The following is a 12500-nucleotide window of genomic DNA, read 5'->3' on the forward strand; positions in this document are numbered from 1 at the left end:
TCCTACCCACTAATCCAACCGCCCACACTCACCCATCCACTCTATCCACACTCCACCCCATCCACTACCAACACATCCACCCTACCATCCATTGCGTATTGACCCATCCATCCACAACCATTCATTAATGCATCCAAACATCCATTCCCCACTGACTCTCCACCAACCTACTAACTCATTCATACCCACCCACCCATCCATCCAATCATCCACTCACCTACCCCAAACTCACCATCCAGAGCTCATCCACACCCTCCACTCAACCATCCACCCAAGGATACACCCACCCATCTATCCATCCACTCAATCACACTTACCCATCCATCCAATCACAACCACCAATCCACCCAACCACTTATCCATCCATCCATCTGCTCACTCACCCACACCAACCCACATAAATTTCTACTCACTCATCCATTCACTCATCCATCCAACCACCTTTACACTCGCTCACCCATCCACCATTCCACCTATCCACTTATTCGTTCACCTACTCACCCCATCCACCCACCCACACACACACACACACACACACACACACACCCTCCTGAGATCAGTACTACCACTGGACATTCAGCCATCTACACATCCATCCACCCACTCACCCACCAAATCACCCATCCATTCATCCACATACCCATTCACCTTACAATCCACTTACCCACCCATCCATCCAACTCCTGACTCCCATCGATCCATCCATCTATCCACCCATCTACGTACTCACCCAACTAATCATCTACCTATCCACCCACTCACGTACAATCCATCCAGCCATCAACATACCCGCCCACTTATCCATCCATCCACCCACCCATCCACATATCCATACAAATATCCACCAATTTATCAATCCACCCACAGACTCATCTACTCACACACTTACGTACTAAATCATTCACTCATCCATCCATCCATCCATCCATCCATCCATCAACCCATCCATCCACAATAAGTCGTCGGAAACAGGAAGTGAAACAGCATTAAGACAGAAAAAAAAAAAGGAAACAAAGATCAGTAGTGCTTTAGTAGGAAGCACGAATAAAGTGAAGTTACAAAAAAAATAAATAAATAAGCAAATAAAATCAAATAAATAAATGAATATACAAAAAAATCAAATAAATAAACAAATAATAAATAATGGGAAAATTGATAAATGAAATAAATAAATACAAAGAAGTCTTGTATGGGATACGAAAAAAAAATAATAATAATGACGGGCCCTTGTACAAGACGAAAAAATGAGTCATAGGCTATACTCACTGCTGCTGATGTCCAAGAGGGAGTCCAGAGCCACCTCGATCTGGGCCTCCCCCGCCAGTTCTCGCTGCAGTGGTCGCCCCAGGAGGTACTCAATGTCTACAAGAAAGGCCACTTCCATAATGCAAGAGTCAACCGGTATTCTTAATGTTTCATCCCTTTTACTAGTAAGCTCCGGAATTCGCTACCTGCTTCTGTATTTCCCCCTACCTATGACTTGAACTCTTTTAGAAGGAAGGTTTCAAGACACTTTTCCTCCAATTTTAGGTAATCCCTTTCGGTTCTAATCTTTCGAGACCGGCACCTGTGTTTTTTTTTTTTTTTTTTTTATCTTTTCGTATCGCTTGGCTAGAGGTCCTACCACGTAAATAAAAATACATATATAAAATATATATGAAGAAGAACAAAAGTATATGGATTATATCCTCAAACGTTTCGGAGTCTAATCTCTATTGGAAGTTACTGAGGTTTCCAAGAATGTTTTCATGTCATTGTGACAACACCATCAACGGGGAAATAAAAACATCCCTGATAATCCTGTTAATAATCTCTGACAATAATCTAAAGCATGAAAAAAATATTACGCAAAAGAAGCTCCAAGAAGCCAAAAGGCCTACACGAGGCATTCCCTCTACGTACACTCCGTCAATGTTTGTGTTCACCTCAATGCATGTTCATATTTTTCCTGGTCTCTTTAATGCCCCTACTGCCTCTGAACTAACAATTTGAAAATTGAAGCAATTCCAGTTATCTATCATACTATTTATGAACTTTTTTTTCACAAATACATAAAAAAATTACAATAAATATATAAATAAATAGCGCGTTATTAATATCCCGGAGGGTATTGAAAGTAACCAAGTTAAAAGTTCTATAGTTTAAGAACTTTCCGTTTCCATGGAATTTGATTAAAAAAAATGTGGTTAAAGATAAATAAAATGTGTGTGTGTGTGTGTGTGTGTGTGTGTGTGTGTGTGTGTGTGTGTATTTGCCTAGTTGTATTTACCTAGTTGTGGTATACGGGAAGGGGAGCTACGCTCGTACTGTTCCGTCTCTATATCTACTATCGTACAACTTGGACTTGAAATCATGAATCGACCTTGCATGAACCACATCTTTATCCAAGCTATTCTTTGAGGAAAACTGTTCTTTTTAATATCCCTTCTACAGGTGGCCTTTTTCAACTTCTTTCCATGTTTTCTTGAATTTCTTACATCCCATGTTATCAAAACCTGCTGGTCCACTTTTCTAATCCATTCATCAGCCTATACGCCGCAACCAGGTCTCCTCACTCCCTTCGTTGTTCCAACGTCTGTAGGTTCAAACTTCTCAATTTCTTTTCATATGATAAGTCTTGAAGACTTGAAACCAACTTTGTTGCTGACCTCTGAATCCTCTACAGCTTCTTTATATTAATTATTTCACCTTTTTGTAACCCTTGGCCAGAGCTTCTATTACGTACATAAAAATACATAAATAAAATAAATAAATAAGAAGACGAACAAACATATATGGACCATATTCTCAAACGTGTGTGTGTGTGTGTGTGTGTGTGTGTGTGTGTGTGTGTGTGTGTGTGTGTGTGAGTCACCATCGAGGTCGTTGAAGATGGCGTCAGAGGTCTGCTCAAAGGCGTTGGTGACAAGGAAGCGGAGTTGCATCTTGGTGTTGGAGAGGAACGTGTCCAGGTCCCGCACGTTGTTGTGCACGCTGCGCTGCGCCACCCCCACGGCGGACCCCAGGCGTTCGTTGCTTACCACCGCCATCACCACGCCCAGCCTGCAACACCACCACCACCACCATCATAACCATCACAGGAACAACAGATCGTGGAACCACCACCATCGCCACCACTAGTACTATTATCATGTTCAAAACTCAATATCCCTCTAAGTACCAAAGTACCACAACACTGAGAAAATTAATAAATAAATAAATAAACAAAATAAAATCATTAGTGTATTTCCCAACAACAACTACTACCACCACCACCAACACCACCACGACTCACAGCACGGAGAGGGAGATGGTGGCAAGGCAGGTAGTCAGCGTCCGTCGTTGGCAGTTGAAGCAGGAGGTGTGGTGGTGCTGCGTCTTGCTCCCGCCGCAACGCCCACACAGCCGGCAGCAACACACGAACAGCCCGAAAGCAGGCACCCCGATGGCCAGGCTCAAGCCGACGCCCATACACGCCATGAAGCCCGGCTCAACCTTCAGGGACTGGACGAAGGAATGATAGGTGGGGAAATGTTTAATCTTGTAGTGCCTTATTCAGAAACACTTTGCTTTCTCACCACAACTATTTTCAAAGGCCACAGAGGTGATTAGCCGGGTTCTCACGAGTGCTTCTCCTGTTAATAATGTATATATATTGTCGCTAGAATCACAGAAACACCCTTAATAACCCGTGTAACTTCAGCTCGAGCATTTTGAAAGTAGTGGAGGTGCGACGCAGAAGTGTTTCAGAATATGGAGCTATGGCTTCTTCTCAGCTTAGCGGAAATGTCTGATGCAAGTTAAGAGTATTATTTCAAAAAAGACGTGACTGCGGCAAGTAGGGTGATGGAGTTGGTAGATAAGTAAAAGCTTATTTAATCTTTTGACTACTATGGCTTCTCGGCTTGTAACAGAACTGTTTAATACAGTTTAAGAATATTATTTAATCAACAGAGATTTGTTACGGGAAGGAAATAATGGTCATTATGTTTTTATTCCTAACAAATCTGACTAAGACAGAGAAATGTTTGTAAGACTTTACTTGGCCTCTCAGAGAAATCAAATTACAAATGAGTGAAAAAAAATCACCCATTTACGTTAATCAAACATAATGCTGAGACAAACTCCTTTCAAAGTGAAATCGAATAGTTAAATGAAAGTCTGTAAACGTCTGCAGTTTTACGTTAGTCTGTAAGATCGTCTAAGGTTATTATTCATGGGAAGCGTCACGTCATAAACAGTTAACTTTTTTTATTTATTTATTTTTTTATTTTATTTATTACAGATGACAAGATGTAATGATGGGTAAAGAATATTATACGGATGACGAGACGGAGGGAAAGAAAACGAAATGATGGGAAGAAATAAGAAGTGAGAGCGAATATACATAAGGACGGAAGCAATTGTAAAATGTGAGATGTAACGTTAAATGAAAGATACCACACGGAAGACAAGGAAGAAGGAGAAGGAAATGACGGGAAGATAAAAAGAAGTAACAATGAAAATACACAACAACGAAAAGGATTGAAATTTGAAATAAACAGAAAATGCAAAGAAAAAAAAAAGGAAAACAAAAAATTAAGAGAGAGAGAGAGAGAGAGAGAGAGATAGAGAGAGAGAGAGAGAGAGAGAGAGAGAGAGAGAGAGAGAGAGAGAGAGAGAGAGAGAGAGAGAGAGAGAGGTTGAATTGCAAAGAAATATTCCGAAGGATGGAGAAGAAACACACACACACACACACACACACACACACAGCACCAACAATAACAACAAAGAGAAGAAGAGGAAGACGGAAGAATCCCAGTTTACACATCCCTGCCTGAGTCAACACACGCACCTGCCTGATCAGATCCTCCCCGGATATCTGCTGCTCCAGGGCTGCTCGAAGGAGATCTGAAACACGGAGAAGGAAGAGCAATAACAATAGAAACAAAAAGCGCAACGCACAAACTGCTGCAATGAAACACACGGTATAACTACAGAATTCTCCTTAAAAGATGTCACTGAGAAATAGTATTATATGTATAGTTAATATGTTAAAATTGAATCAACCAGTTATTCAATTATTGCAGGTCTTTTTCTGTTTTTTTTCTTCTCTCTCTCTCTCTCTCTCTCTCTCTCTCTCTCTCTCTCTCTCTCTCTCTCTCTCTCTCTCTCTCTCTCTCTCTCTCTCTCTCTCTCTCTCTCTCTTATTTACTTACTTTTTTAAGGTTTCAATGCTGGCAAATAAATGTCCGAATGCAAACTTGTTTACACACAAAACAAACAAAAACATAAACAGACAGAAAGGATTAATTAATTGATTAACGAATTATACAATTAACAGGGAAAGACTAACTAAATCAAAGAGGAAGAAAAAGAAAAGCTAATAATATTAATGAATCTATAAAGAAATAGGAAAGGTGGCCTCATTACATCCAGGTGTGTATGTATGTGTGTGTGTGTGTGTATGAGTGTGTGTGTGTGTGCGTGTGTGTGTGTGTGTGTGTGTGTGTGTGGTAACCAGTAAAAATATTGCGTGGCACTTCTATGATTTGTAGAGGCGAGTGGTGACCTCTGTAATGCTTACTAATCCCCCTCCCCACACTTTTTTTGTAATGCCTTCCCTACCTCACTCTCCCCTCTGCTCCCCTCCCGCCTCGTCTTACCGTGTCCCCTCCTCGAGCGCCGCGTCATTCCTCTGTTATTCAGAAAAAAAAACACGCACCTTCCTTCCTTTCTTCCTAACTCAATAACTAACTGACTGACTGACTGACTAATTAGCTAACTAAATAAATAACTGATTAATAAAAATAACCAACCAATCAACCAAGATACTAACAAACTAACTAACTAACTAATTAACTAACCAACCAACTAACTAACTAACTGACTAACTATCTAACTAACTAACTAATTAAATAACTAATTAATTAATTAACTAACTAACTAAAAAATAAATAAATAACCAACTAACTAACTAACTACCCAACTGACTCACTCACTCATTACACTAATTACCAATGGTCCTAACTTAACATACTCTAAATATTAACCGAGTAGCGAACTCTTTAACTAACTGATTCACTAACTAACAAGTGAACTTAATTCTTAATAAACCATAATAATAATGATAATAATAATAATAATAATAATAATAATAATAATAATAATAATAATTGTTCATGTATTCATGGTAGTGTGAAAAATATAAGTAAATAAACAAAAAATTCGTGAACAGTGATAACGGAATTGACACCTTCACCATCATCAACTTTTTAATTCATAACATCAATTCAGAAAAGAGATAAGCTAGCCATTCCTGAATATGATGTAGTGATTTATTAAGTCTCTTCGCTAGTATTTTAAAACGGTCGTGTACGATAATAATGGAATCAACACCGTCTACACCACCATCAAGGTCACAATTTGAAACAATCAACTCAGAAAACGATAGTCTCGGTATTCCAAGATATAATGTACAATTCAGGTGTTCCCAGTAGTATTTAAAAATGGCCGTGTACGATAACTCTATAATCAACGTCATCTACACCACCATCAAAGCAAGAAATGATAATCTAATTTCTTGACTTGCTCCCGGTAGAATCTTGAAATGGTCGCGTACGATAATAGTTGAAATCAACGCCATCTACACCACTATCAAGGCAAAAAACAACATAGCTACTTCTGGATATAATGTAGTAATTCTTCAAGTGTTCCCGGTAGTATTTTGAAATAGTCGTGTACGATCATTTTGGAATGAACGCCATCCCTTCGAGTTGTGTTCCCGAGTCACGTGGAAGCAGCAGTAGGGAGACGAGAGCGGTGTTCGTGCTAGTAAGGCTTCTTTCCTCCTTCCCTCTCTCCTCCATCCCCTCCCTCGTACACACATCCTCTCCTTCCGCCACCCACGGAAAACCTACACACACATTTCAGAAGGAAAATGAGACAGGTAATTTGTGCACCCACCTCACCTCAAGTACGCTCTCTCTCTCTCTCTCTCTCTCTCTCTCTCTCTCTCTCTCTCTCTCTCTCTCTCTCTCTCTCTCTCTCTCTCTCTCTCTCTCTCTCTCATCCATAGCACACACAAACCTTCCATTTTCTTCGCACGTGCAACTTGTAACGTAAGACTGGGAAGCGGATTATTTTACCCACGACGCAGATACGAGGGCCAAGCAGAGCCATGCGTGAACTGACACTGCTCTGCTCTCTCTCTTTTGCTTATTGACGTTCAGTAGATGCTCATAATTTGACTTTTGTTTACTTATTTATTCACTTACATCCTGCTTATATCCTTACTTATATTAATTAATTAATTTACTTATTTATCTGTTTACCTATGTATCTGTTTATTAACTCATTTATATGCTCGTCTGCTTGTTTCTTTTTTGTCTGTGTTTGTTTTGTTTACTTATTTATCTATATGTTTTTGGTGCCACAACGAGAATCACAAAAAAAAAAAAAGTTAAGATTCCATAACCTGAAATAAAACATCCCAAAAGATAAAGCGTAGTCATAGTAAAGCATATGTAATTAAAAATATCTACAGCATGTAATAGTTAATTTGGTGAAGTCCTTAACGCCGTGTTTTATTTTATAATCGGGGAGTCGTAGTAACAAGCAAAAGGATTTCAAAATGAAGTGCCAATAACGCGTAGGTAACACAAATAATCTACAGTATATGGTGAATTCATTGAGGTCCTCAAACGCCATGTATTTTTTTTCTTTCTTTTTCTTCTTCAATTAAACAAACAAAAACAACCCAAAGCTAAATGCATCAACACAATAACACAATAGGTAACAATACGTAAGTGTCTACAGCATATGGTGAACTTAGTGAGGTCCTGGAACGTCTTGTCTCCTTTATAATGAGCGAATCGCAGTAACAACTCGAAATCCAAATAGATCAGTACAGTAACGCATAGGTTAGTAACATCAAGCATCCACAGCATATAGTGAATTTAAAGAGGTCATTGAGTACTGTGCCTTATTTCACCAGGGAGTCACGATAACAAATAAAAAGATTTCAAACCCAATTGCACCATTACAATAAAGCATGTGTAAAATCATAAAGTATCTACAGCATAAAGGTGAGATCCTGAAGCGCCGTGTCTCCTTTATAACAAGGGAATCGTAGTGACAAATAAATTACAACGCTAAATGCATCATTACAATAATGCATAGGTGACAAAGTATCTACATCATTGGGTGAAGTCCTGGAACGCCGTGTCTTCCTTTTAATCAGGGATTCGTAGTGACAAACAAATTACTAAGCTAAATGCATCGTTACAATAACGCATAAGTGGCAGAATTTCCATAGCATACGGTGAACTTTGTGAGGTCCTCTAACGCCGTGCCATCATTGAGGTCAGGGAGTCGCGGTTTTTATTAATCTTTTGACTGATGTGGCTTCTCCCTAAGCTTAATAAAATGGTCTAGTGTTAGTATAACATAGAAAGACACCACTAATAGCAAAGGAACATTATCTATCACTTCTCTTAGAGTCTGTTATTATATTTGTGCTCAGTAAAATTGTTTCAAATTGTCCATAAGAAGTAATAAGTGTCCCATTGTCATCAGCACTCAAAGAGTCGAGCTATCAATTCTGGCTCACTGATCTATTACTAGTAAGCTTGGTTACGGCATCCTTGTTCTATCTAATTCATATCGGTTGTCTTATAGAGCGTTTTTGCTGCTCTGTCTCGGCATGGCATAGATTGGTCTGTTTAGTTTATTGGTTTTATTTTATCGCCATTCATTTTGTGTTGATTTGACAGTGACTAAGTAAAGTGGTAAGCTCTGAAATATTTTAGTTTTTAGTTTCCATAAGGCTTCACTTGGTTAACGTAAGGCAGTGGTTTGGGAAAATATACGAGCAGGTTTATCGGTTTTTGTCTCTTTTTTGTGACAAGTAACGCCTTTCATTGGTTTCTGTATCCTTCTTATCCTCATCTTCCTCTTCCACTTTGTCTTCCAGTACGTCTTCCTCTTCCGCCTCCAACTATTTTTTACTCTTCTTATTACTCCTCCTCCTCTTCCTCCTCTTTCTCTTCCTTCCTCTCTCATGTTGTCTTCGAAAGCTGAGGGGGAAGTCAGAAGACAAAAGTGGACACGTAATATCTCCGAACAACAACAACAACAACAATAATAATAATAATAATAATAATAATAATAATAATTCATCTATTTATCTGCCTGTCTATCTGTTTACCTATCTATTTCTATCTATCTATCTACCTACCTATTTATCTACCTACTTACGTATCTATCTATCTATATATCAATACGTCTACCTATCCATCTACCTATCTATCTGCCTATCAAACCATCTTTCTTTATATCTATCTATTTATCCATCCTACCTATTTACCCATCTATCTATCTATCAACCTGTCTCTTTATCTACCAGGCTGGGATCCGAATAAAAACACAGAGGGGTTTCCCAGTCCCCTCACTTCGTCCCTTTTAGTCGCCTTATATGATGCGTAGGGAATACGGTGGCATTTTTTTTTCTTTTTTTTTTTTTGCAGAAAAGAAGCTAAGGCTATAACAAAAGATAACGGAAACCCGCTAAGCTAAGAAGAAAACCACACAAACATATAAGAAAAAAAAAAAAAAAGCGAAAAATAGATGCGCGCACTTTCCCCTCAGTCCTTGCCTAGAATGGTGAAAACCTTGTGGGGATAAGTGTGTGTGTGTGTGTGTGGGTCATATTTTGTTTATGTAAATATGTATATTCTTTAGGAAGTTATGTTCATATCTAATGTGACTTCTCGTTGTGGCCAATAAAATATTTATCTACCTATCTATCTACGTCTGTTTCTGTGTGTGTGTGTGTGTTTGTGTGTGTGTGTGTGTGTGTGTGTGTGTGTGTGTGTGTGTGTGTGTGTGTGTGTGTGTGTGTGTGTGTGTGTGTGTGTGTGTGTGTGTGTGTTTGTGTGTGTATGAGTGTGTATGCTTATTTTCTTTTTTCTACAGGGCTGAGTCAAGCTTATTTATGTACCTACGACATTTGAATACCAAATTTTGCAGCTTTCTTTAATATATTGCTTTCTTGCACACACGCACCACCTTCTATATACAACAATGCATCCCGCAGACTTTACTGTTTGGTTAACTACTCTCGTGTGTGTGTGTGTGTGTGTGGGTGTGTGTCTGTGTGTGTGATGGGGAGTTCGTGGTATCCCCGCCAGAGTGAGAACGGAAGCCCACTAACTTCTCTTCCAGTCTGCCGCTCGGTGCCTAGTGCCTTCTCTGCCCTCTGCTGCCATTTAGGTTAAGTCCCTCCCTTAGAAATACAGGGGATATTTATCTCTATACGGCTTCCTCGATTGCATTTAGTGGATACCGATAGTAGGTTATCATAAATACGTGCTCTATACAGTCACCCCTTTACATCCTGGATATATGGAAGAGCCTGTTTATTTCGTATTGAGGTTTATGGTCCGGTGCTACTGACTGGCTTGAATGATCTGAGATACCCAAGACTTTTTTTCTTCCCATATTTTTTTTTTTTTTTTTTTTCTAGTGTGGGTTTCAGCTTATAGGAGGCTGAGAGAAGCTAGTGTGGCTATGGCTGATGGCAACACACCAAGCTCTCACCTACTTCTGTATTCCCTTTTGTTGAGACGATGAGGTGTGTTATTTTCTTAATTCCTAGTGTGGGTTTCAGCTTAAAGGAGGATGAAAGAAGCTATAGAGTGGCTATGGATGACGGCACTGACCCCTCATCCTACTTCTGTATTCCCTTTTTTTGTTGTTTTCTCTGATGAAGTTTTTTTTTTTTTTTTTCCTTAATTTTCAGTGTGGTTCAGCTTAAGGGAGACCGATACAGTGTCAGTAGCTGGCATTAACGAACTGAATGGTCACCCCTACTTCTGTATAGCCTTTTTTCTTTGTTTTCCTTTCTGATGAGGCGATACAGTGTGTTATTTATTCTCTTTTCTGTCTTATTTCAACATAGTGTCGGTTTCAGCTATGAGATGGCTAAAAGAAGCTATAAAGTGGCTCTGGCTGATGGCACTAAGCTCTCTGTATTCCCTTTCGCTGATGTTTTCCTTCCCGTTGGGGTGATAAAGTGTGTCATTTTGTTTTCTCTTTTAGTTTCTAGTGTGGGTTTCAACTTAAAGGAAGCTAAGAGAAACTAAGGAGTGGCTGTGGCTGATGACAACTCACTTAGTTCTTATCCTGCTTCTGTATTCCCCTTTGTGCCGTTTTCTTATCCGATTAAGTGTGTTCTTTTCTTTTCTCTTAATTTCTCGTGTGGGTTTCAATTTAAAGGAGGCTGAGAGAGGCTATGGCTGACGGCACTAAACTCTCACCCTACTTCTGCAGATTCCCTTCGGTGCTGTTTTCTTTTCTAATGACTTGATAAAATGTGTTATTCTCTTTCCTTTCTTAATTTCTTGTGGATTTCAGCTTAAGAGGCTAAGTGTCATCAGCTGGTAGTAACGAACTGGACAGTCACCTTACTTCTGCATTCTTCCTTGTTCACTCCATATGACCCCGTTTATCCCGATGCCTTAGATCAAGCAGCGTAACGCGTAGTCGTCTGCGATAAGTTGCGGATAAGTGTAGATATGTATCCTGCATCCCTACCTGTTTAATATTACAGTAGTACCGGTAGATAAGCTTGCTGGTGATTATGTAGTACTAATGACACGAGTATGTTTGCTCCTACTGATGATAATGATGGTGGTTACTATTATGATACTGAAGACGACAGGTGATATGCATGATGACTGATTGGAGGAGGTTATGTTCTATCACTGGACTAAAGGGCGCCATATGACCACTGTTGCGTCTCCTTATTTTAGTGAATCGATCAATCAATCATGTGAGGAGGAGGTGAAGAAGCAGGTGACAAGAATTAGATATGCATTATTATAATAAAAGAAGAAGAAGAAAAAGAAAAGAAGAAGAAGAAGAAGCTTACAGACGAATGTTGAAGACGATAACGACGTTAATGACAGTAATAACAGAATGAGGATGATAGATTAAGTAGTCAATGAACCTTGTAACAGATATCTTAAAACTCCTTCCTTCTGCGTACTGTGACACGTAAGCCAAGACAGGTGGTGGTGCATGGGGCAGGGGTCTACAGTGATACACACCGAGGGGAATGCTGGCGGGCTGCAGGAGGGAGACGAAGGCGCCCGCCCAGGCCAACATGGTGGACTGGGCGTGCGTGGTGTCCGTGCGGTACATTTCCCCTGGAGGCACGGGGTCAAACTCGATCTCACGCAGGGGAACGTCATCCACGAAGGCACTCCTGGAGCCACTATCCCTCTCCTCCTCCTTCTTATACAGGAGACGACTGGACACGGTCACCACGGGCGGTGGTAAAGGGTGTGGGGCGTCTTGGGTAGTAAAAGGTGGCGTGGGAGGCACACCCCTGCCCCACACCAGGGACCTGTTCCCCTCGGTGCCTCCCTCTGCCATGCTCAGCACCGCCACACCCTTGGGCTGCTCCTTACTCCTCTCGGTCACATTCTGTTGCAGCACCTTGAGACCCACGGTGACCTGCGGCAGCGGGATCACTGTGT

At 40.2% G+C, this 12500-nt stretch overlaps 1 protein-coding gene across 4 annotated transcripts in view; it reads right to left on the reverse strand.

The window, feature by feature from the left end:
* LOC135089549 (prominin-1-A-like) overlaps positions 1 to 12500 on the reverse strand; it is a 25444-nt gene that overhangs the window by 12754 nt on the left and 190 nt on the right. For all 4 annotated transcript variants that reach the window (XM_063985223.1, XM_063985220.1, XM_063985222.1 and 1 more), the window contains exons 1-5: positions 12069 to 12500; positions 4814 to 4869; positions 3275 to 3483; positions 2855 to 3042; positions 1267 to 1362 (exon numbers count right to left, since the gene is read on the reverse strand). The exon at positions 12069 to 12500 is cut by the window's right edge. In XM_063985223.1, the coding sequence (XP_063841293.1) occupies positions 1267 to 1362; positions 2855 to 3042; positions 3275 to 3483; positions 4814 to 4869; positions 12069 to 12500 (981 nt within the window). The remainder of the gene's footprint in view (positions 1 to 1266; positions 1363 to 2854; positions 3043 to 3274; positions 3484 to 4813; positions 4870 to 12068) is intronic.

Source organism: Scylla paramamosain, chromosome 33 (genome assembly GCF_035594125.1).
Source record: "Scylla paramamosain isolate STU-SP2022 chromosome 33, ASM3559412v1, whole genome shotgun sequence".
Taxonomy (NCBI): Eukaryota; Metazoa; Arthropoda; class Malacostraca; order Decapoda; family Portunidae; genus Scylla; species Scylla paramamosain.